General features: G+C 39.7%; 1 protein-coding gene and 1 long non-coding RNA gene across 5 annotated transcripts in view; both read right to left on the bottom strand.

The window, feature by feature from the left end:
- NALCN (sodium leak channel, non-selective) overlaps positions 1-23,886 on the bottom strand; it is a 250,021-nt gene that overhangs the window by 37,480 nt on the left and 188,655 nt on the right. For all 3 annotated transcript variants that reach the window (XM_055802381.1, XM_055802380.1, XM_055802382.1), the window contains exon 18: positions 12,651-12,724. In XM_055802381.1, the coding sequence (XP_055658356.1) occupies positions 12,651-12,724 (74 nt within the window). The remainder of the gene's footprint in view (positions 1-12,650; positions 12,725-23,886) is intronic.
- Positions 122-7,575, bottom strand: LOC129784315 (uncharacterized). 2 transcript variants are annotated; one of them, XR_008746886.1, is made up of 4 exons: positions 6,307-7,575; positions 2,715-3,899; positions 2,559-2,620; positions 122-2,456 (listed from the first exon to the last, which is right to left on the bottom strand). It is a non-coding gene; the product is annotated as an uncharacterized LOC129784315 (long non-coding RNA). The 2 variants fall into 2 exon arrangements; XR_008746885.1 differs by lacking the exon at positions 6,307-7,575 and having other exon boundaries at positions 2,715-4,810.

The following is a 23,886-nucleotide window of genomic DNA, read 5'->3' as shown; positions in this document are numbered from 1 at the left end:
TTCAACACTGGAAAAATATTTTAACTTTCCAGGAATGCTGCAATTTTTAGTTTATACAGTGCACATCTCATTGCTCATTCTGTGTTATGCAATCATTCAGAGAAACACAAGACCCAGCTGGTAATATTTCATACTTTTTAATGAACTGAATCTCCATTTTTTAAAAAAACATGCAAAATCCCAACATGCTATTGGAGTAACCACTCTATTTGCCAATCTACTGTAAGGCTTAGATAAATGCTATCCTTGACAGCATGGGATGATCATGCTTGATGGCAAAAGGTGTCCCAGGCATGTTCTTTCTCCACTGTGACTTTGTTTTTCACTCTTCTCTGCTATTTCTCTTTCTTTTGGATTTAAACACATAAATTACATGAGTAGGAATCCAAAGGGAGATCTGGAACAAAAAGAAGCTTAGAATGCTTGTCAGTGTCATCACTGCCAATCATACTAGCATGCTAGAAAAACGCGTTGTGCTACACTTGTTATAGAAGGCACTAGGTTACACTACGCTGAACTGAAGCATCATGCCATTTAAGAAAATTACTGTGTATCTTATAAAACACAGCTCACCTTAGCCAAATAATGACTGTTTGAACACCACTGTGCTTTGAGCATTATATTATGGAGGATGACACTAAATAACACTGTCAGAAGACAACAGAGAGATCATTTGAATGCCTGTGCAATTTTCTTGGGGGGAAAAAAACCAACACAAAAATTATTTCCTAAAGAAAGATCCTACCTAACTCCATTAAAATGACAATCCAGTTTTTGCCAGCAGAGACAATAAAAAGTTCTGGGCCTGACTTCTGTGTAGAGGCTTCTTGCTGTGAGAAAGAGGGTAACTTACCTGTTTTTCCCCTGTGAATATCAATTATTGTGTTCTGCTTTTAACAGCTAGAAATTATTTTCTTGACATAAAACCAGTAACTTGCACATAAATTTTTCATGTCCTTGTACAACTTTGTACAGGTTACTTGAATACCAAGTTATATAAACACTTAGTGTCTGTAATAAAAGACAACATTAAATGCTCAGACAATAAATTCTTTTCATGACTAAAGAACAAGACGGTATAACAAAATACACTTAGCCATTTCCTATACAGAGTGGGCACGCATAAAGGCTAACACCTGTAGAAAGACTGTGAGATTCCTAAATCCATATTTAGAATTTATATCCATTGCCTCATTTTCAATAACTCTGGAAGTCCTGCAGCTCCTACTGAAGTCAACAGAGAAATAATGAAATGCCAGTTGTATAGCACAAAGATCAGAAATTTATCAAGTAACTGCAAAGAAACTTTTTGTGTTTTCTGAGAAAAAGATGCTGTGCTGAAAAGGCCGAGGCTACTTTTGACAGCCCCTCTCCCAGCATTTTCCACTTCATGGGTATTACTGCCTTAATCTTCCCTGTATTAACTCTTAGTAAAAGACATGCTTTGTTATCCTTTTGACTCAGGATCTGGATATTTTTCAGCCTCTTAGACACGTAGATTTACAGACCTTTGGGGACTTTTGACAAAGGTGGCAGGTGCCATGAAGTTTTCAGAATTGCAGAGTTGTCAATTTAGAAGTCTACAATAGGATTTGTTTTCTTATTGTAGCCACTAACACTTAGGCGTTCACTCTCAGTGCCTACACGTGAGCCGTGTCTAGGCTGCCCTCATAATCAGTGGAAATGCAGGACTCTGTTAAATGGGTTGCACAGAGGTAGTCAGTGCCAACTGCCATGCCTCAGAGTATTTTGCCTTGTTTCCAGATACTGCTCCAGCAGGGTGTGCGTCCCCTACAAATTTCTGTATTACCTGCCATCCTCAAGAGGATGTTTTGGACATCCTCTGGTATCTCATACATTACTACATGTCCATATGTAGATAACTCCATTGAACACTTGGTCAATTAACTTAATAATGTTTGGAAGCTATTCAAATAATCATATTGTGTGCATGCAAAGATAAAGCAGACAGCTAAAGATCTCACTGCTCTTCACTGCCTGCATTGACTAGACATTTATCAACTAGATGATAGAGGTCATCACTTGTCTCACAGGCAGATATGGTAGTCTGGAGGTGAATCCCATACCTGGGACAATCACTGTGTTGAAAATTTAGTGTGATGTGGTTTGCAAATCTGAGTTTAAAAAAATATGTTTTCTTGTCTTGATATATCTTCATGTAACTGTATCTGGTCAGAATCTTTTGACCTTTCTTTGAACAATGCAGGCAAAATGACCTTTTTTTTTCGCTAAAATCGTCCTTTCCACCTTCGTGTACCATCTCTTTGAAGTATTAGGTTTACGATCAGTTGTGGAGGAAGGAAACAAAGAAGAGACAAGACATATGTCAAGCTTCTGGACATTGTACTCGCCTTGCAGACCTCTGAATACAGTCTAGCAGCTGCAAACTACATGCTCCAAATTTGCCTTGAAAAGCACAAATGTAATAAAATATCCTGAAAAAGAAAGTGCAATTTGGTAAGTTACCAAAAAGCCAGGCTACAAGTGAAGACCATACAGAACAACATGATATTGGGATACAACATAGTTTATATTACCTGTGAACAATTATGAGGTCCAAACTTTTAAGTACTTCAAAATATTTCATGCTTTGGGACTCCTGAAAAATAAGTGGTGAGCAGAGTGTTCAAGTAACATTCTTTGAGTTAATGTAAAATGTTAAATGCTTTGATCAATACTTCAAAATACTATACCTTTAATGAATATTCTGAGGTCTCTTGCAGAGGGTATGCATAGGCTCATGCTTGGACTTTTTAGGGAGGCATCCTTTCCACAGCAACTGTTTATTCATCTTCTTGCATTCCAATATAATACCAATTAGTTGTTTTTCTGTATTATTTTAATGAGTGAATACTTACGTAGTAACTCCAGCAACTGCATATATTACTATGTACTTTTGTTCTTGTTCTCCCTGAAACATGCTCACACTGAAGTCTCAGCAGTGTGGTACGCTTCAGTAAAACACCCAGTTATCAGCCTCATTCAGCACTGTTTTCACTATAGCTATCATTACTAAATCCTTCTATGCTCTCATTATACTTCCATCTAACTTGGAACATATGGTTAAATATGACAACCTAAGATTCATGATGAATCCACCTGACAGCTGTTCTAGTGTTTCTCCCTTTCATTTTATAAATTTAATTCAATATGGCGTAATATACTATAATATTTTTTAAAGAAACCTGAATTTGGCTGGTAAAATGAATTATTAATGCAACTTGGATAATACATGTTTTTTGTTTTCCATGGTTTTTCTTGTTACCTTCCATATGCCTCTAAAGAAAAAAACAAACAGTCACATTTTTTCTTGTGAATGTCTGCTCAGCCTGTTGAACTCTGGTAGCATACTTTCTTTCCTTTAGCCATTTTGTATTCTCATTGCCATTCTTGCCTTGCTGTTTCATTCTTGCCTTGCTGTTTCATTCTTGCCTTGCTGATTCAGCTTCTCCTCTACCACATGTTTGTATAATAATTATTTTCCTTAGATTACAGATTATATAATCTATAGATTCTAGAAGAATTGGTAGAATGGATGGAGAAGAAGGAACCTCAAGTGGCCACCTAGCCTATCACTTCTCAATGATATCAAGGATCAATGATATCTACGCTATTCTGTTTGTCTAACTACCTTTTCCATACCTGCAGTGTGGGAGACTCCATAGCCCACTGACTCTACTACACAACAACGCTTTACAGTGATCTATAACATGGTGGTCACTTGGCATAAACCCCACAAAAAAGTGTAACCTCTTACCAATGAATACGTGCATTCCAGTATTTCTTTTTCTTTGTCTTTGCAGGAGGCAGGTGAAATCAAATGAAGTCATACACTTGTAGAGATTTAAGAAGGTGGTGACCAAGTCTGGAGTTTGATTCTGGTGACAACAATCATCAGCTGAGCTTGACTGAAATATTTTTTCTGGGAAAAACATGGTACAAAAGCCCAGCACCTCATATGCTGGGCTTACCTGGAACATTTGTTCTGAGAAATGTATAGTTTGAAAGCCTCACGGTTATGAAGAAACAAATCACACTCTTAAAACATAAAATATACACAGAGAAACCTGTTGTAAGTGAATTAGAGCTGACTGATACAAGTCAGTTATTTAATGTAGGCAAATTTCTAATAAAGAATACCAAAGGTATGCCTTCTATGATCACAGAAGCACAGAATCATTTAGGTAGGAAAAGACCTTTATGATCAAGTCCAACTGTAAAGCTAACACTGCCAAGTTCACCACCAAGCCACGTCCCTAAATGCCACATTTTTTTATGTCTTTTAAATACCTCCAAGGGATGGTGATTCCACCACCTCCCTGGGCAGCCTCTTCCAATGCTTCAACATCCTTTCAGTGATGACATTTTTCCTAATGTCCAATCTAAACCTCCAACGGTGCAACTTGAGGCCATTTCCTCTCACCCTATTGCTTGTTACTTGGGAGAAGAGACTGATCCCCACCTGCCTACAGCCTCCTTTCAGGCAATTGTAGAGAGCGATAAGGTCCCCCCTGAGTCTCCTCTTCCCCAGGCTAACCAACCCCAGTTCCCTCAGCAGCTTCTCACAAGGCTTGTGCCCCAGACCCTTCACCAGCTCCGTTGCCCGTCTCTGGACACGCTCCAGCACCTCAGTGTCCCTCTTGCACTGAGGGGCCCAAACCTGAACACAGGATTTGAGGTGCGGCCCCACCAGTGCCGAGTGCAGGGGGACAATCACTGCCCTGGCCCTGCTGGCCACACTGTTTCTGACACAAGCCAGGATGCTGCTGGCCTTCTTGGCCACCTGGGCACACTGCTGGCTCATGTTCAGCCGGCTGTCGACCAGCACCCCCAGGTCCTTTCCCACCAGGCAGCTTTCCAGCTGCTCTTCCCCAAGCCTGCAGTGCTGCGTGGGGTTGGTGTGACCCAAGTGCAGGGCCCGGCACTGACCCTTGTTGAACCTCATACAGTCGGCCGCAGCCCAGCCTGTCCAGATCCCTCTGCAGAGCCTTCCTGCCCTCAAGCAGATCAACGCTGCTGTCCAACTTGGTATCATCTGCAAACTTAGTGAGGGTGCACTCGATCCCCTCATCCTTAATACTAAAGACTGAGGTAAAGAAAAGAAGGCATTAAGTGCCTCAGTCTTTTCCTCATCTTTTGTCACTATATTTCCCTCTGCATCCAATAAAGGATGGAGAGTCTCCTTAGCCCTCCTTTTGTTGCTAATATATTTATAGCAACATTTGTTTTGTCTTTTATGGCAATAGCCTGATTAAGTTCTAGCTGGGATTTGGCTCTTCTAATTTTCTTCCTGCATTATGGCATGACATCCTTGCAGTCCTCCTGAGCTGCCTGCCTCTTCTTCCAAAGGTCACAAATTCTTCCCTGAGTTCCAGCCAAAGCTTTCTGTTCAGCCAGGCCAGTCTTCTTCCCTGCTGGTTTGTCTTTTGACACATGGGGACAGCCTGTTCCCGTACCTTTATTATCTTCCTGAAGAATGCCCAGCCTTCCTGGACTCCTTTGCCCTCCAGGACTGCCTCCCAAGGGACTCTGTCAACCTGTCTCCTAATCAGGCCAAAAAAATCTGCCCTCTGGAATTCCAAGGTGTCAGTTCTGCTAACTGGCTTCCTTACTTCTCTGAGAATTGAAAACTATTGTTTCATGATCGCTATGCCCAAGATGGCCTTCACCCATCACATCACCCACAAGTCCTTCTGTGTTTGCAAACAACAGGCCCACTGTGGGACCCTCCCTAGTTGGCTCCCTCACCAGTGGTGTTAGGACATTGCCTTCCACACTCTCCAGGAACCTCCTAGACTATTTCCCCTCTGCTGTATTGTATTTCCAGGAGACATCTGGTAAATTGAAGTCCCCCATGAAAAAAAGGGCTAGCAACTGTGAGACTTCTCCCAGCTGCTTTTAGAATAGTTCTTCTGCCTCTTTATCTGGTTGGGTGGCCCACAACAGACTACTACCATGTTATCTGCCTTGATGGCCTTTCCCTTGATTCTTACTCATAAGCACTCAACCCTATCATCATCATCATCATCAAGATGAAATGACTGGGTATGTGGGCAAGTGAAAAGCAGTGTTTCACACACTGAATAGTAGGGCATTAAACCAGAAGAACCCTGACAAACTTGAGGACCAAGGCAGCAAAAGCTTCAGGAAGTTGGACAAGGAAGTATGCAGTTTCACAGCTGGTGCAGAATAGCTCCACATATCTATGAAGGCTGTGGAGTGGCTGGCTGAGGAAAAGGATATAGGATTTGCATTGTGCGCTGAGTCTAGATGGGATGGAGTTACCTGGATGATAACTGGATGAAGGTGTTCCTGCCATCAATGAGGCAAACGGGTTACTATATTAAAGGAGGAGTGTAGCCAGCAGATTGAGGGAAGTTGCTATTCCTCCTCTACTCAGTGCTGGAGAGACTGGCCCTGGGACACACTTTTGGGTATTTCAAAAGGGACACTGAAACACAGGAGCAGGCACAAGCGATCAGTGGCCTACAACACGACCTTCAGAGAGACTTTAGAGAGCTGGTCTTGTTTACTTTGGTGAAGACGAGGTCAAAGCATGGAGCTAAGCTCTTTGTTACTGTGAGATGACAGATCAGTAAGCAATGGCCAGAAGCAGTGGCTTGGAAGGTTCACACTGGGCATCAGGAAAACCCTCTCTATAAGGGCAGGATAACACAGTGCTGGAACCATAGCAGGTGGAGGATGCAGAGGCTGATCTGATCCAGGGTTAGTAACAGTCCTACTTGAAGTGCACAGCTGGAAAACATGGCCTCCAAAGTTCTCTCTGACCAACATGTCTACAGTCCTGTAATAAACAAACTAATGAAAATGTTTGCTCATCCTCTTACGAGAGGTGGTGTATCATATTGTATTAGTGTCCAGAGAGAATTTATTCAGGGATTGACTTTATAAAATTTCCGAGAAGCACAGAGAATCTTGTTTCTTTCTTATTCTAATATTCAGAAAAAAAAAAAAAATCACTGTACTTAGCAGAAATACTTGTATGAACATAGGCTGAATTATCTTCTAGCATACTAGCAAATTAGTAGAACTGGATACTGAATTCAAGAAATTCTCTGCCCCCCCAACCTGATGCACTCATAGCAGTCTTAGTTTCAAACATAAGATAAATGCACTTCACTCAATTAGCTGTTTATGAAACTGGAAGCTCCATTTAGGCGTGAGCTATGTTATTCCCTCAGGTCCAGTATCACATCAGACAAATCTTGACTAGAACAGTGAAAACCCTATTGCATTTCCCTAACATCAGTTTACAGTTTGACTATAGCATCAGCTGTAATGAAAAGCAAACAAAAAGCTTCTAATTTCAAAAAAATAACTGTTAGTTTCCCAAACTGTGACAGTATATATATTTTATTGTAGAGGAATTATAGAGGAATGAAGGCAGGTTAATTAACATTGATAACATACAGCTGCGGGCTGGCTTCAGGGGCGGTGGGTTGGCTGATGTGGATAATGTGCAGCTGTGGCTGGTTCTGTTAAGTAGGTAAATAGCTCTAAGGCAGAGGTCCTCAAACTATAGCCTGTGGGCTGGATATGCCCCCCCCCCCCCCCCCCCCATATTTACAGACACCGACACCCCCCACCCCCCTGCGCCGTTGCGGGGGGGGGGGGGGGGGGGCGCGGGGAACCAAGCAGCCACAGATGACTGCCTGCCACTGCATCGGTGTGCTGGCCCCCTGGTTAAAAAGCTTGAGGACCCCTGCTCTATGGGGTATGGAAGAGGAGCCCTGGATGAAGAGAGACCTAGATGAAGCAGAGGGAGGAGAGAGAGGGTGTGCACCCTGGATGTAGGAGAGCCAAGGAGAGGCCCTGGGAGAAGGGTGCCCGGATGAGGAGAGGCTGGCTGGAAGAGGAGCCTGGAGAAGGAAGAATCTGGATGCAGCAGAGACAAGAAGCAGGGTGGACTGATCTGGAGAGGCTGAAGAAACAGCATGGACAGCAGATGAACTTTTGAAATCTTGTGGGGGATTGGTAGCTGTGCTGGGGCAAGGTGCAGAAACTACTTATTGAAGTTATCTGGTATGGGGTGGTAAAAGCCTTGTTGCAGCTGGCCAGTTTTGCTAGTGCTGTGACATTTTATAATAAAATGAATTTTTGTGGTTTTGATAAGTTTGATCATCTTTGGTCTGTTGATAAGAAGTTTTAAGTTAGTCCTTGTAATTTATAAATCAAGGATATAATTCCTTATGTGAGGATGGCCAAGCACTGATGCAGGTTGCCCACAGAAGTTGTGGAGCCTCCATCCTTGGGGATACTCAAAAGCCATCTGGACATGGCTGGACCAGATGACCTCCAGAGGTCCCTTCCAGCCTGAATTTTTCTGTCAAGCAGGGTTTAATAGTCAGGTTCTGCACTACTGATACTTTGATTGTATTTTGGACTGTGTGAAACTACTCTAAATTTCCTCTGTTTCGCCACCATCCTGTGCTGTTTACAACTTATCCTCAACACTAGAGAGAGATTGGACTGACTTACATACATTCTGACTGGACATTCTCCACCCTCTCTACTTCAGAAAGTCAGTGGGACTAATAAAGGACTAGACATGCATTCTTAAATAATGATCCCACAATGAATGAGGGTCAGAAGAATCACAGACACAAAACTCCTCCTTAAGATGAAAAGCAGTAATCACAAGGTAGTGAGACAAAAGTGGGAAACACTGAAGATTCACAGGAGGAATTACAATTGCTAGCAGTGGTTATTGCTGCTGTGGGAAATGTATCATATTTTTCAGAAAGAAATGAAGCTGTCTGTAATTCAGAGGCACTGCTAAATGTGATCGTGTTTTGAAGAAGCTGCTCTAATGGTCTGTAACTCTTGTTTCATTTTCCTTGGAAGGGTGAAGTCCTTGTCCTCAGAATGGCTTTATGTGAGACTTAAGCCCCTCTGTGCATTGACACTGGCAGGGGTGAAGCAAATCTTTACTGGTCACAGTACCCAGGATTGCAGTTGCTACATTCTTGACTTTGTTCCCAGGGCTAACTGCACCAAGACCTTAAGGAGACAAGGTGAACATTGGCTTCTAATCCGGCATGTTCAGAAAACAGAGTTCCCCTAGAGTGCAGTAAGAAAGCTGAAGAAAACCAAAAAGACCTGAGACCTCTGCTTTGCTGCATAATGTAACATTAGATGAGCAGGTGAGACACCTGCTATTGAATGTATGAACTGTCACTCTGGGTGGCTGAGGGCTATTGATGCCCTTCTTTCTCCTCTTAGGGAAGATATCAAACTGCAGTATATAAAGACAGAAACAAGGTTTGGATAGAGGAAGATGCACAAGACAGACATAAAGGTACTTGTGTAATGCATACTCCTATGCAGCTGGTTATGTTGAAACATTCAGAATTTGATTAAAATACAATTTGACAAGGTTTAAAAAGTAGGGGGGAAAGGTAAGAGGTGGACTTAAGTTACAAGAGACATAAAGTTCTCTTTTCAGCATGGCAATCTGATCAAGCTGAAGTTGCCCACGGGCAGCTTTACTGTGTAGAGGCATTGCTTCAGATAAATGCTTCTTAATTCAGGTAGACAAAAATTAAAAAGATGCTAGAAGGGACATCCTGAGTTATCTTTTATTTACTGTTCTTGGCATAAACACCATTTCTTCTTTTGTCAGATACTCTGAATTGCTGAGACTCAGACACTTTTATTAAGCAGTATACAGCATTTACAACAAAAGCAAAAATATGAAAAAGAATCTCTCATGTCTTGTGAATTTGAGTTTTCCTGTATTCCTTGAATGGAATCCAAAGTTTCAACTGCAAATTTTATCCTTTCTTATCACTTCTTTGTTTGTAAAACTCCACTGCATCAACACTGGCATCAACATGGAAACACTGGCAGTGCTCAGAACCAGCAGGGACATCACTGGCAATGCTCTCCATCATCATGCCCGCCAGATATACCATGAAGAAAATCTTCTTATGCTGGAAGAGATGCATTGGAGATGTCACAGTTCAGACCTTATTTAACAATCATGAGGCAATAACAAGGAACAGTAAACAGTATATATTCCTTTTTATCAGGAGGAGAATAAGACTGCCTCTTTGTAAGTGACTTACAAGCATACCGAGAAAGCATTAGAGGACATATGACCCCATATTTTTCTTACTTGATAGAAATTCCCTACTTTTACCCATGTTCCTCAAAAGTTCATTGCCAGTGACCCAGGGAGTAGATGGGAAAGCACAGTAAATGTAGATTAGATTAAGAGATTAAATGGAACAATTAAATTAAAATAGATTAGTAAGTGAAAACTTTCTTCTTCTGCCTCTGAAACTTTTCTTCAAAGGAATTCAGGTGAAATGACGAGAAAGTCCTCCTAGATACAGAACTTTGGCACAAGCTGTGCTCTGAAGGACCAACTGGAAGTCAGCAGGATTGAAGCTGGAAGAACTGATTTCTGATTCTGTCCTGGTACCTCTGAGAACTTTGTGAAGTCCAAAGAGCAGTTTGCTTCTGTTGAAGAAAATGTATTTTGAATTAAGAATTTTAACGTGCTGAAGCTGCTACATGGCAGAACCAGGCCTCATCCCATGTACAGCCCTAATCCAAGGCTGGTTTAAAACTTAGTCAAGTTAATCAGTAGGAGAATAGAGAAACAATCGATGATCGCTTTGTATACACAGGTGCTCTCAGAAACACAGGTGTTTTTAGAAAAAATAGTATATGTGAATGGGAATTGCTTGTTCAAAGAGTAAGTGTGCTTGACGGATTGTGTGAGTTAAAGAGGTAGAAAGGAGATGATGATCTGAGGAGCATCTTGGAACCGAGGTAGAGACTGGAACCGAATAGATGAATCAGCTGGGACAGAGTCAGGTGATGGATCTGCAGAACTGATAAGACCAAAGGAAACCCCTAAACACTTGGGACATTGGCTAATGATTTGATAAGTGTATATAAGCTGTGCTGCATCCCTTTGTTCTCTGCCACTCACTGAGGTGGTGGCCCAACTCTGAGTTGTGATTAAAGCAAGCCTAGTGGTACCCACATCTGTGTGAATTTTTCCTTTAACAGCTTCAATTCTCCTCCCACTCTGCTTCAGACTTGTCCTGAAAAGGAGAAAGTTCTGTGCTGATGGAAGAATGAATCAGAATTCTGAATTTCAGTTTGCAGTATTTTTTTTTTTTATTCTATGTAAGAAAGAATGAAACCCCTACAGATGTCACAGTTTGAAAAAAGAATAAATGAAAAAGTAGGGTATCCTCTTTGTCTACATGTTTCCTCTGTGGTACAGTATAAGAAACATGCAAAACACTGACATTTGTGTAACTCTAGAGGTGTCAATAACATTTCACAGTTGTAATATAACATAGAATTTCAGTACAAATGTTTTACTAAAACACTGCTATGAAGCCATTTTTTTTTTTTATTAGAACAAATAGACTTGTATTTATTCATCTCTAACAGTGATGGTTGTAAAATCAAGATACATTAACGTAACTGAAATAAATGCTTACAAATAGAGCCCTAAGTTTTGTTAAAATTGAATACTGATGATCTTGTAGTTACATTTCTTAATACTATTTTGACAAAGAGCATTCATTAGAATTAGTAATTGTTTATCTTTTCATTACTGTGGGTTTAAAGACAGATAAAGATTCACATTAATTTTTATAGTTCTCCCTGTGCTGTATTCTTATAGAGTATTAAAAAAGAACTAGAGCTGTAATATTTCTCAAATGGCATGTAATTACTAGGCACTTTTCAAGAAACCTCATAATTCGGAAATCATACTGAATTCCTAGTGCACTGCTCCTCATAAAACACTGCCATACTTAATCTAATCCCACAGCTGCGACTTGTCAGATCAGTTATTCCTGTTTATACTGTGTATTTACCTGGGACCATTCATTCACTACATTCTGAAGATGCACCTGCTTTGGTGAGAATGTAAATATAAAAAAAAGAATGATCTATAAATTGTTAGCATTGCTAATGCACCTTATATCAATGACAGTCATTATAATATAAAACCAATAGTGGCATGAAAACCTGTGGCATGGTGTTAGCTATATGATAACTTTAAACATGGGTCTTGGAGACTTAGGCTTGCACCATTTTCTTATGTAAATACTCAGTACGATGCTGAGTACCTTCTCAATAAGGAATACCAAAAAGAGTGATCATCATGAAAACATTCAGGAAATCCTCCCGCAGAAGTTCCAGTTCTGAAATATTCATTGTACATTTCCTACCTGGAATACGATCAGCTGTAGTGTATGCTTTCTAGTGTACATCACCTTTGAATATTTATGTGCATATATATGCAAGAACTAGGCTGGAATTCTTCAGGCAAAATAACACTGCTTATGAAGAGATATTTTTTGGTTAATTTACAAGAAAAAAGTGAAAAGACCTGAAACATGGTCTTTCTGCATGACACAGAATTCAAATACATACTGAAGAAGTCTCTCTTGATGCTGTTCAAGCATATAATATAGCCAGAGAAAAGAGCAATTTATGTTTGATAGTGAAAACAACAGATCTACTACAAAGTGATACACTATTATAAATATTATACATACAGTAATGTTCATGAAAAACAAGATTATGAGAAATTATGACAGTTAAAATAATATCAAATCACTGCTGACTCTTACCTTAGAATTTTATTGATTGCTGTCTCTTTTTCTAGAAGGTTTCTTGCTCTGATGCTGAAAACAGATTTACGGAGCTATAAAATTAAGAAAAAGACAGGGTACTTTTTAATTGCTGTAAAATATAGCATGTGTATGTGACAGACCAATGAAACATTATGATGCTGGATGTATGTAAAATTAAAAACAATGTTCTCTATTATAAAGCTGTTTTTCACAGTCTGTGGCATGGATGTCCTTTTCCAGGAAAAGGATGGTGGATAAGATCAAGATGGTCACATACAGCAAATTCCTTCAGGAATGTCTACAACAGGAGTCCTCAAACTACGGCCCGCAGGCCGGATACGTCCCCCCAGGGTCCTCAATCCGGCCCCTGGTATTTACAGACCCCCCCGCACCCCCCTGCGGGGGTTGGGGGTGGAAACCAAGCAGCCGCAGATGGCTGCCTGCCGCTGCATCTGTGTGCCGGCCCCCTGGTTAAAAAGTTTGAGGACCCCTGGTATAAAACCATAGCCTTACGTCGCAGCTTTTAGCCTCCCTATCCCAATCCCTTGCTAATTCTGGGTAGCAAGAAGCAGTCAGTTTTGTTGAATAGTGTGAATATTATTCCCTTTATTACAGATTTATTGTCTTCTCCAGTTAGCCAAGTCACATCTTTGTCTTAATCCTTGCTATTCCTCCTCCATTTTAGATTTTGACTAGGCTGGATCATATCTGGAGGTGCTCTGACTATATGGAAGAGCCAGCTAACAATGCTGAGATGTGTAATTTCAGTGCCCAGAGCTAGGTGAAACGAAAGTAGGTCCCTTTCTTTCCTCCTGATGCAGAGCAAAGATGTGGTGAGCAAAATGTGTTTGTACTTGCCTCTGGTCACGAACAGTGTTTTAGCCATATTCTGGTAAACAGGACTCGCTGAACATGAAATAGAAGGACTGAGATACGTGAAAAAAACAAGCACTTAATTCCTAAGGAAGTGGTTAACAATTTGGCAAATCACAGCTGAAGAATTTAGCTGAGGAACTGCATCTTTTTAAGCCACACCTGTAACAGCAGGCTGCAGCCTCTTGCCCTAACCCTTGCCTTTTCAAGTGTGGCCTCTTTAACCTTTGTCAAGTCCTGACCCACTTCTGCACAGCCTGTGGAGGTAAGAACACAGATGATCTGAAAACACCAGTATTTTGAAATTCTGTGGGTTCCTTAAAAAAACTGCAACTTGAAAACTGCAATAAAGTATGCAATACTTCAGAAAGTAGTTCAGAAAATAAGGTATTGGAATTTCAGTTAAGATCAAAAAAATAGTAACAGAACTGTTGAATGTTTGAACATAAACCAAAAAATTGTTCCATTGCCTGGGAATTGTTAACACAAAAATAATCTGAAAATCACAGTATGAGATATACTGTTATATTAAATATTGTGGAGTAGTAAGTATTTCATATATTGAAACGTATTTATGTGCGTTTTAACTCATTTGCAGTACCTCAGTACAGGTTTAGTGGACTTATCAGCATGATACCTTATTATGCATTTAGATATAACTGACGATGGTGACAGCAGCGACAGCTCTTTCACATCTTTTTTCTTGTAATGTCAGTGAAATTGTCAGTGGAATCCCAGATAACTGATTTTCTCCCTTATCAGGATTTCAGAAAGAAGCCTCCAAACCACAGGAGTATCTATCCTTTTGCAAGGTGTTAGCTAGTAATTGTTTTAGGACTCAACTACGAACATCAAACTTACGGGAATAGTGAAGGTGGAAAAACAGCTTTTTTCTTTCTGTTGTTTTTTCCTGTTATAAATAATTGCTTTAGAGTAATTGCAATTACATCAAATATCAGGAAAAAAGTGTGCTGCCTACTAGTGTGTTATGTCTATTTCTGTCTAATAACAATTCTTTACTTGTTAACATCTTAGAAATTAGAAAGATTTCAAACACAGGAAGCACTAATTTCCTTCCAAATTTCCAGCTTTTGCTCATCTGATTTCAGAAAAAAGCTGAGGCAAAGAAATTTTCCTGAAATTGTCTAGAGCTCCCTATCTGACATACACTTCTTTTTGGCATTTAAAATAGGTGTCAAAACACCTTGGCATTAAGTGTGTGTGTGGCCCAAGCAGGGAAATTCACACAGGTCATCAACAAGGGAATGTGCCCTGGGAAAGTGGGAACGAGGAGTCTTGCTTCTTTTCAAAGATTTTACAGGGAGGCTGGGTGCTTGTACTGATACATTCAGTGCTTCCTCAAGCCAAGTGTGAAACCATCTAGTGCCAGGAAGGAAGAAGAACTTCTCAGGAAAAGTTCCCAGCAGGTCTAGGTCAAGGGCCACTTACATCTGGCTTATTTGTCTACCAGGGACTGTGGATCTTCCCTCTAGGTAGCAAGACACACAAGAAGGAGACAGTGGCATACATTATGCATGAAAGTATACTGCTAAATCCCTTGCATAACTTCAGCTTGAAATCGTTTGACCCCCTGCTTTTGATGCCTTCAGTGACACCCTAGTTGTCTGCTGGAGATTTGCAAGGACAGTGCTGCACTCTGGTATTTGGCCACTGCACAGCCAGAGGTGCAAGATCCATGGAACCAGTGAGATGAAGAGAAGCAGTAGGAAGGAGCCCATGTCTGGAGCCACTGAGATGGGGAGAAAAGACGGTTCTAGTTCCCAATCCCAAAGCTGCTCATGAATTTTATTCAGTGAGGCTTAAACAATAAATGTCTAAGAAGTCATGGGAATGGGAAAAGTGACCAGAACACAGGGTGTTGCACCAGGTTATTTGTGCAAAGATTGCATTTACTTTTCCTGCACTATTTTTCAGAAGGACTAGCTGTGAAATTTGCACCTGAGGCAGTACATCCTTAGGCACTGACCATGATCTAACCATACCCAATGGACTGATGCTTAGGTGAAGTTCTGAGAGAATTGAGATTGGAGCCAGGTATCCAGTTTGTTAATCCAGGAATACATGTGCACGTACAAGATCCTATACTTTGGTGCCTAGGGATCTCAGTGGTCCAAAATGGAACTGATAATATAACCTAGGCACTTCCAAGGATTAAGGCTTTTGAAGATGATGGTCCTCATTGCTTTGTAGGATTTAAGAGTCCTTTCTTCAGCAGAACCCTGGCGAATTATCTCAAATTTAAAATACTCAGAAGAAGCAATACATGGTAATATTTTTTGATATGCACAATAGATCAGTGTCTGATATTTAAAGGAGTCAGTAGTCAGTCAAATAGCAACATGCATCTATCAATAGCATGCTGAAGAAAATCAAACATGACTACAGATTTTTAAAATATGTATCCTTACTTCTATATTAGATAAATAAAAGTACTTCTCATTTAATTTTCCAAATTTGCATAGCACACTAGGCAAACGCAATGGAACTGTACAAAGAGAATGGGGGTGATGATCAGTATTTTGTTTAATAATGTCTAGATGCCACATGCTGGTGTAGAATGAGGCTGGCAATTAAAACTTGTGATACCTGCCGAGTTCTTGAATGTTGCAGAGGAAATTATTAGCAGTGTTAACATACAAAAGACATTACTTGATCAGATGATGTGGAATTAAGTTAGTACAGTGTACTCTACTGAGGTTATTTTAGGGTGTATCTGTTTAGCCTGCTGGGTCTTTTATTACAGATTGTGATGTACTGTGAGGACACCCTCAGTGTATCTTTATTAGCCATTATTTATTTATTTGCATCTTTATGCAACCTATAAGTACACTCAGTGCAGAAATAACAGTGCGATATAGCTTTCTGCTATAGAGCATTATTTTTTAGTATAAGACACTGTCCTGAAATCACCTAACAGCATCCGATTACTGTTAAATATGATTTCAACAACCCATTTTAAAGAACTCCTGCAGGCTACTTTAATCTGTAAGGAACAGCTGTGACAGGTCAGCAAATTACCAATAATATTTCCTGGACGAAAAGGTTTTAGATGGAAAGCATGTGCTCCCACAAACGTCTTGGTTCCCGCATTCCTTTGAGTTTATTCACACAGATGTGTCTGCACACATAGAATTAGGAAATCTGCAGGTGGTGCTTCTTCCACAAGTGCTGGCACGCTTCACTGCTGCTGTTGGCAGAACAGACTTCAGGCAGACAAAACGACTTGGTCCAGCCAATGTGAACCCGACCTGAATGCTACATCCTACGAAACCGCATTTGTCCAGAATGACTAGGACAAAGCAATAAACCACTGTAACTGTTGTAAAAGAAGCGAAATCACAGAACATTGTTGCTCTGCAAGTGCCACCCGCTGCTTTGGAAAGGTACTGCAGACAATTTGAATGACAATATTTATTTAGTAGTATATTTTAAAAATCCAGGCTTTCTACCCTGGAAAAAGAAAATCCTTGGCATAAGATTAAAAGCAAAGCAACTCAGGGCGATACTTTTGATAGGTGACAGCTAATGACTGTGGGCCAGACCTGTAACGTAGGTGTACTGGCACAACACTGCTGACTTCAGGGGGATCTATGCCAATTTATAACAGCTAAGATATGGCTCAGTGGTTTTAAGTTTTGAGAAATGCTATTCATTGTCAAGGTTTTGATATATTTTGCTAGCAACATGTTCGCAGTGCACAAACTCCAGAAAGCACTGCAAAAACCAATTGTTTTCAACATTTGAATTTGATGGAGGATTGCATGCTATCAATAGGTTAAAACTGTGGTGATGTAGTGTATTATTTTTGTATTGGACCACCGCAGAGTTGGCAGAAGAGACAACTGTTAGTGGGTGTACTGCAACACAAGGTGAGACAAGGTCATAAATAAATAATGAGATATAAATATCTGAAATGTTTGGTGGACAATGGAAAAAAAAAGTGCATGCAATATATTTTTCTAATGCAATTTCTTAAGTGTTATATGAAAATTAAGAATTTTAACTTAGTGCTGTTGATGACAATGTTTTATAGGCAACTGCAGGACCATATGGAAATAGTCTTCTATACCATGCCAAAAATTCCAAGCAAGGAAAAAAAATAATCATCCAAAGCTTCTGTTTCAGTTTGGAATTTGTTGGATGCTAGTTGATGGATTTATGTACACTGGCAGAATTAACAGACTATATTGTGATTTAAACATGTGCAGCTTCTAGGGAAAATATGAGGAGTCAGTACAATAAGCAATATAACAGAGTGATTTTTAAGAAACAGTGAGGAAATATGTGGGCAGAATCTGTTTAAAGCTTGAGCATTTCATTAAATATAGGATATTTTTGGCCCACAGGAGTTTGCTGTGTAGCCTTTCAAATGCAGATATTGTTCAACATTCGGACTGTGCATCTTTGGCTTGAAGAGACTGGACTATCAAAATTCATGTGACAAAAATATGGAAGGCCAGACTCTAAGTTGTTGATAGGCACCTAACAAAATGTTCCAAAGAATTTAAGCAGGTTAAGCAACTAAATCCTATAGGAATCAGTGGGGAATTTCTTAAACTCTTTTGAAAACTTTGCTTAATGCCTACAGAATCATAAAGAATGCAATTACAAGGGACCTCTAGAGATCACCTAATCCATTTCCCTCTCTCAAAGTAGAACTATTTTCATTTGGATTTTGAAAATCTGGCCCTTGGCGAGGTCGTCCTATATAAGAAACAGTCAAGAAAGTGGTCTAGCATTAGATAAGTGCCACAAGGAGTCAAAGGCTGTCCCTTTTGATCAGATGTCTAGAATGAGAAGTGGGCATAATCTCCTTAACTCTTGGGAGTCATTGACCTGAAATAGCCTTAATTCCTTTTGCAGCCCTTGATTGCTGCCTGTCTCTTAAGGAAAACTATCTTCTAATTAGCTGACTACTGGTCTGGAAAATCTACATGTCATTTCATAACAAAGAAACTTTTTTCAATTAAGTCTGAGGATGTGGACAAGGCTAATACTAGCATACTTATAAAACACTGAAGACGTAAAGGAGACGATAATAGTCCATCTCAGATACATAGGGAAGCACCTCCAGGGTGGGAGAAGAATCCCTCTCTTTTATGTCTTGTCTTATTACGGTTGGGTTTTTCCCTTTGGCATGTCCAAGTTTTTTACTTTCAGCAGTTTAACGGGTAGGTTTTTCATAGAATCATAGAATGGTTTGGGTTGGAAGGGATCTTTAAAGGTCATCTATCTAGTCCAACCCCCCTGCAATAAGCAGGGACATCTTCAACTAGATCAGGTTGCTCAGACCCCAGTCCAACCTGACCTTGAATGTTTTCAGGGGTGCGGCATCTACCACCGCTCTGGGCAACCTGTTCCAGTGTTTCACCATGCTCATCATAAAAAATTTCTTCCTTATACGTAGTCTGAATCTAACTTCCTCTAGATTAAAACTATTACCCCCTTGCCCTATCACTACAGGTCCTACTAAAATGTTTGTCCCCATCTTTCTTATAAGCCCTCTTTAAGTAGTGAAAGGCTGCAATAAGGTGTCCATGGACCTTTCTCCTCCAGGCTGAACAACCCCAACTCTCTCAGTCTGTCCTCATAGGAGAGGTGTTCAGTCCCTCTGATTATTTTGGCAAGTACAACCTTGCATAGTTTTTTTTTTTTTTTTTTCTATCTTTACTTGATAGAAAGTAAGGCAGGAGGCAGGGAGACCTTGTGAAAAGCTAGTGAAGAGGGCTGGGTAGATTACTCACGGCAGCCAACAGCAGGGTAGAAGTGAGGACTCCTGGCCAAGCTGATGTGGGGTTGTAATACATTGTGCTGGGTATGCAGTGATGGAGGAGAAGGCTCCACTCCACACCTTGAGCTGGGGATCTTGAGGCTCTAGGGAAGAAGGGACTGCCAGGTTGGGCTGGACTGGGAATGCAAGAAGACTGACATGGACTGGGAGTTTCAAATGGGAGGTAATTTTGGTTGGGGGAACAAGGAAAAATCATACTCCTGGTTGTATAAGCACATGCATATAATTCCCTTCACTAGAACAAAGTAATCTCGACTATGTTTGATCAATTCTTGTAAAAATCTTGTGAGTGGGTGAGGAAGACTGAAGAGCTTGGAGAAGGAGATCTGGATTCCTCTGTAGGAGCAGGGGAAGGGAGAGTACAAGGCTCAAGTAGAAGGTCATTCCTGTAACCCAGCCCCTCACTGCCTCTCCCTTCACTCCAAACTAACGCATGCTCTTTTCTATTAAAATACAATGGCCCTAACATTTTTACCATGTCTGTATTTTTTTTTATTATGATCAGCCCCTTGTGTTTTAATGCATCTTCATGGCCTTTGTATCAAACCCTTGACATCTTTTAGTGCAAAACTGAAGAAGTAGAAAGGCAGTGCCAGGAAGAAGTGGTGAAGTATTATGGCACTTTTTGAAAAGGGCAAAGTATATCCAGTTTCAGCCTTCTTTCTCTCTGAATGTAATTGAAAATTGGTCTTCTCCAGGTAGAATTTTGAACTTACGACGTAGAGGAAAAGTGCCAAAGCAATTTAAAATCATCAGAAGACAAAAACTGACAATAAAAGAACAGTCTTGTTACTATTGCAGTTCTGTCTTCTCTGCTGTGAAGGCAAACACGGTCAGAAAAATTAAAAATTACCAGATAAAATGTGTATATGGTAAAATACTTAGTGAAACAGTGTCTTTTCCTATAAATTGATTATTTGGACACAGGGACATAGGGATATTGTTACATACCCATTTTATCATAAAATAAGCAAGTTCTTTAAAAAATGCAAAATAGACAAAGACATCTCCTAATTAATTTTTAGAAAACCTGAAATGCATTACTGTATTTACATATATTAACTTCAATAGAAAGATCTGATGAGAACAGACATGGGACACAAATTATCTTTGACATCAAGACTGTAATGTGTAAGCAAATGCTAGATTCATAAGCCATTCTCATTCCCACATACATAGATTTTTGTCAGTAACCTATGAATGACATAGATAGGTAACACTAAAGCACTTGGCTGTGTTTAATTAACAAGTGGTATACAGAAACTGAAATTGTAGGACTCATATACTTAGTAAAGGGAGATTAAAATAAAATTTGAATGATTTTTCCTGATACTTATGCAGAAAATTCTGCAAGAATTATTTCAGAAGAAAATGTAGTATTTATTAGTCTTTAAAAATAAATAATCTTTTCTACTTGCAATTCATGTGCAATTTCACTTTATTAGTTTCTGCTATATTAAAATTTAATGTGACAATTCTTTCAAATTGCTTAGAGAAAAGAATAACCAGGAACACAAATGAATGCTATCATACTTTTTGTCCCAAAGTTCTGCTTTGCACAACAGAATGCCCAAAATAAAGTTCAGAAGAGGCTGATTAACTTGGGACATAAGTTTATTAGAACAGTAGAAATTCTGGAAAAGACAATTTGTGAGTAAATATTCTACCCTTGGTTCTTGTCTAAGAAGGAAAAAATGCTAATAAAGTTTATAAGTATGTCTTCATGCCTGATGATTTTCTGAAAGATATGCTGGGATACCCCGTCTTCAATACTAAAAGCTATGCCTTAGAAAAGCTGAAAGACTATTTCAGCTTTAACAATCACAAATACTTTCTGCAAGGAGAAGACCTTTCAGAATACTCTCAGAATATACATGGGTCTTTTTGCAAGAACTAGAATAGTTAATGAAAGAAGCTGAACACAGATCACAAAAAGACATGCTGTAACAAACTGCCAGATTAAACATCTTACCAAGAATAGGTGGCATGTCTCAGCTGCTCACAAATGGAGTATCTCTGATGTTAACTAAACATGCATTAAAGTTGTGGGCAATCTTGTGTGCTCAATTTGTGTGTGAAACTGTAAACAGATAATAACATAAACTTTCCCTTAGGTGTTGAGACATAATGATTTCTACATAGACCAAAGGATGTTGATCTCCAAGGAAGTACTTCCAGGATAAGGCTTATAAGTGGGTTGATTCTTGTGTTCCATCCCATCTAACTTTAATGGGTACCAGCAGGATCCTATCTGTGAATGAAGGCAAACAGCCTATGAAAAGCGTGTGGGAGCTCAGCAGCACACCTGCAAGGCAATACAGGTCATCGTGAACATATCACCTTGGTGCTCTGACTCCCTAACGAATGCAGAAGCCAGCGCAAGGTCTGCTGCTTAATGTTCATAGCCCTCCATGGTAATGGCTCTGACAACCTCTGAGATCAGCTCTTACTTTCTGACCATGACCTTCCACCATACAGGTACATTCTGTTGATAAGTAGGAAATCAGTGGAGAGGCATATGGTGTGGGGTGCCGAGCTTTCTCAGGAGTTAGACCTTAATGGTGGATCTTGCTCCCACAGGAAAAAGGAATGGCTACTAACTTCACTGCTTGCAGCGCTAAAACCAAAATTCATACAATGTGAAAGGAAACAGGATGATAACGAGGATGGAAAAGAGAAATTCTGTTTGCTACTATCCAATTAATCTTATAAATGCAGAAATAAGGGAACTGGCTTGTTTATATTCCTTCGATTAAATGGGAAGATGTTAGAAGTCTGAACTATAAAAATACATGGATATATTAAATGCTCTTTTGCTTTGTTTTGTAATTCACTCCTGCTGTGCCACTGCTGTAAAACATGCACATGGGTATCTGTACATATTAAGCCATAGGCATTTTCGAACTTCATCTCATAAGCCTGCCAGTTTTGAAATTTATTTAACAGCAATATGCTGTTATAAATATGTATAAATAACCAGTTCAGGAGCGGTGTGGCCAAAGATAAATAACCAGTTCAGGAGTGTCCACCTCACAACAATTTTTCACAGGGCTTGCTAAAAGTTGTATGACTCTGTAATCTGAGGAGCACAGAACACCTCAGTCTTAAAGTTAAGAAGCCAAGGCCAATGCTCTAAAGCCAACTCATTTTACTGGATGCCTGATTTGCTGTAAATCTTACAGCTCATTCAGATCTTAACCCCCTGAAACTTGCTGTGACTATCACTCAGGCTCCTGCGAGAGCCACCACAGTGAGATGTCCTTATTTTCTGCCAACTTCCTTTCTTATATACCCACTCACACAAAAATTATGTTTCCATATTTCATCCAGTTCTCCTGTCCAAGAACTTACTGAAATACTGGTTAGCTAAGAAAATTCCCAGCATACTGTGAATAATTTTCATGCAAAGTATGAAAGTATATAGAATCATAGAATCATTTAGGTTGGAAAAGACCTTTAAGATCAAGTTCAACTGTTAACCTAACACTGCCAAGTCCACCACTAAACCTTGTCCCTAAATGTTACATCTACATAATTTTTAAACGCTTCCAGGGATGGTGATTCTACCCACCTCCCTGGGCAGCCTGTTCCAATGCTTGACAACCCTTTAAGTGAAGAATTTTTTTCCTAATATCCAATGTAAACCTCCCCTGGCACAAATTGAGGCCAGTTTGTCTTGTCCTATTGCTTGTTACCTGGGAGAAGAGACCCACCTGCCTACAGCCTCCTTTCATGTAGTTGCAGAGAGTGATAAGGCCCTCCCTGAGCCTCCTTTTCTCCAGGGTAAACAACAGATAATCATAACTCAACCAAAGCATCATGCTAAGCTGCCTATCAAGCATCTGTAATGGAGATAGCCCAGGTGTTGCTGGCATCGGATGAGAAGAATGACCATGGCAATCTCTCTCCACACACCCACTCAGACTCCACACACTGAAAGAAAACTCTTTAGGGGATGTATAAAAGGTAAAGGGCATTTTGGTGTCTAAAAGTAACTTTTTATATTAGCGTTTGGTTTATTTTTTACTTTGATAGTAGTTTAGATATTCGGAAGAGCTAGAAAAACTGGGAAAAAAGGAGTATAGCAGATAAATCTGTTTTCTAAAGCTGTCCTTTTGATTTGGGATAGATGAAAATAATTTCAAATCAACTGTCATTACGGTTATGGTAATATATACAAATAAATATTTTTTTCAATTATTTTGAGAAGATTAAAGAAAAAATGCAATGAAAACCTACTCCCTCTTAAAACTTAAAACTTCTTTTCAAGGAAGTGGGTAATTATAATACTGAAAATACTTGCTAAACCCATTATATAGGAGAACAAAACCCGATTTGCTTTATCAATCATCACAAATTATGGGTCAGATTAATTTTGAACACAAAACCACCACCTTATATATCTAGTGGCAGATTTTTAGTGAAAGAAAAAAAATAAAGTTGCTGAAGTGGAAATAAGGAATGTATGTATTAAGTACATCCTATCACTTCAGAAGGTGTGGAATGCAGAAATACTGTTATATGTACAGGAGAAACTGGAGGAACTAG

Source organism: Falco peregrinus, chromosome 4, assembly GCF_023634155.1.
Source record: "Falco peregrinus isolate bFalPer1 chromosome 4, bFalPer1.pri, whole genome shotgun sequence".
In the NCBI taxonomy this organism is placed as follows: Eukaryota; Metazoa; Chordata; class Aves; order Falconiformes; family Falconidae; genus Falco; species Falco peregrinus.
The sequence above is the reverse complement of the archived record's forward strand: the minus strand, read 5'-3'. Positions and strand labels throughout refer to the sequence as shown.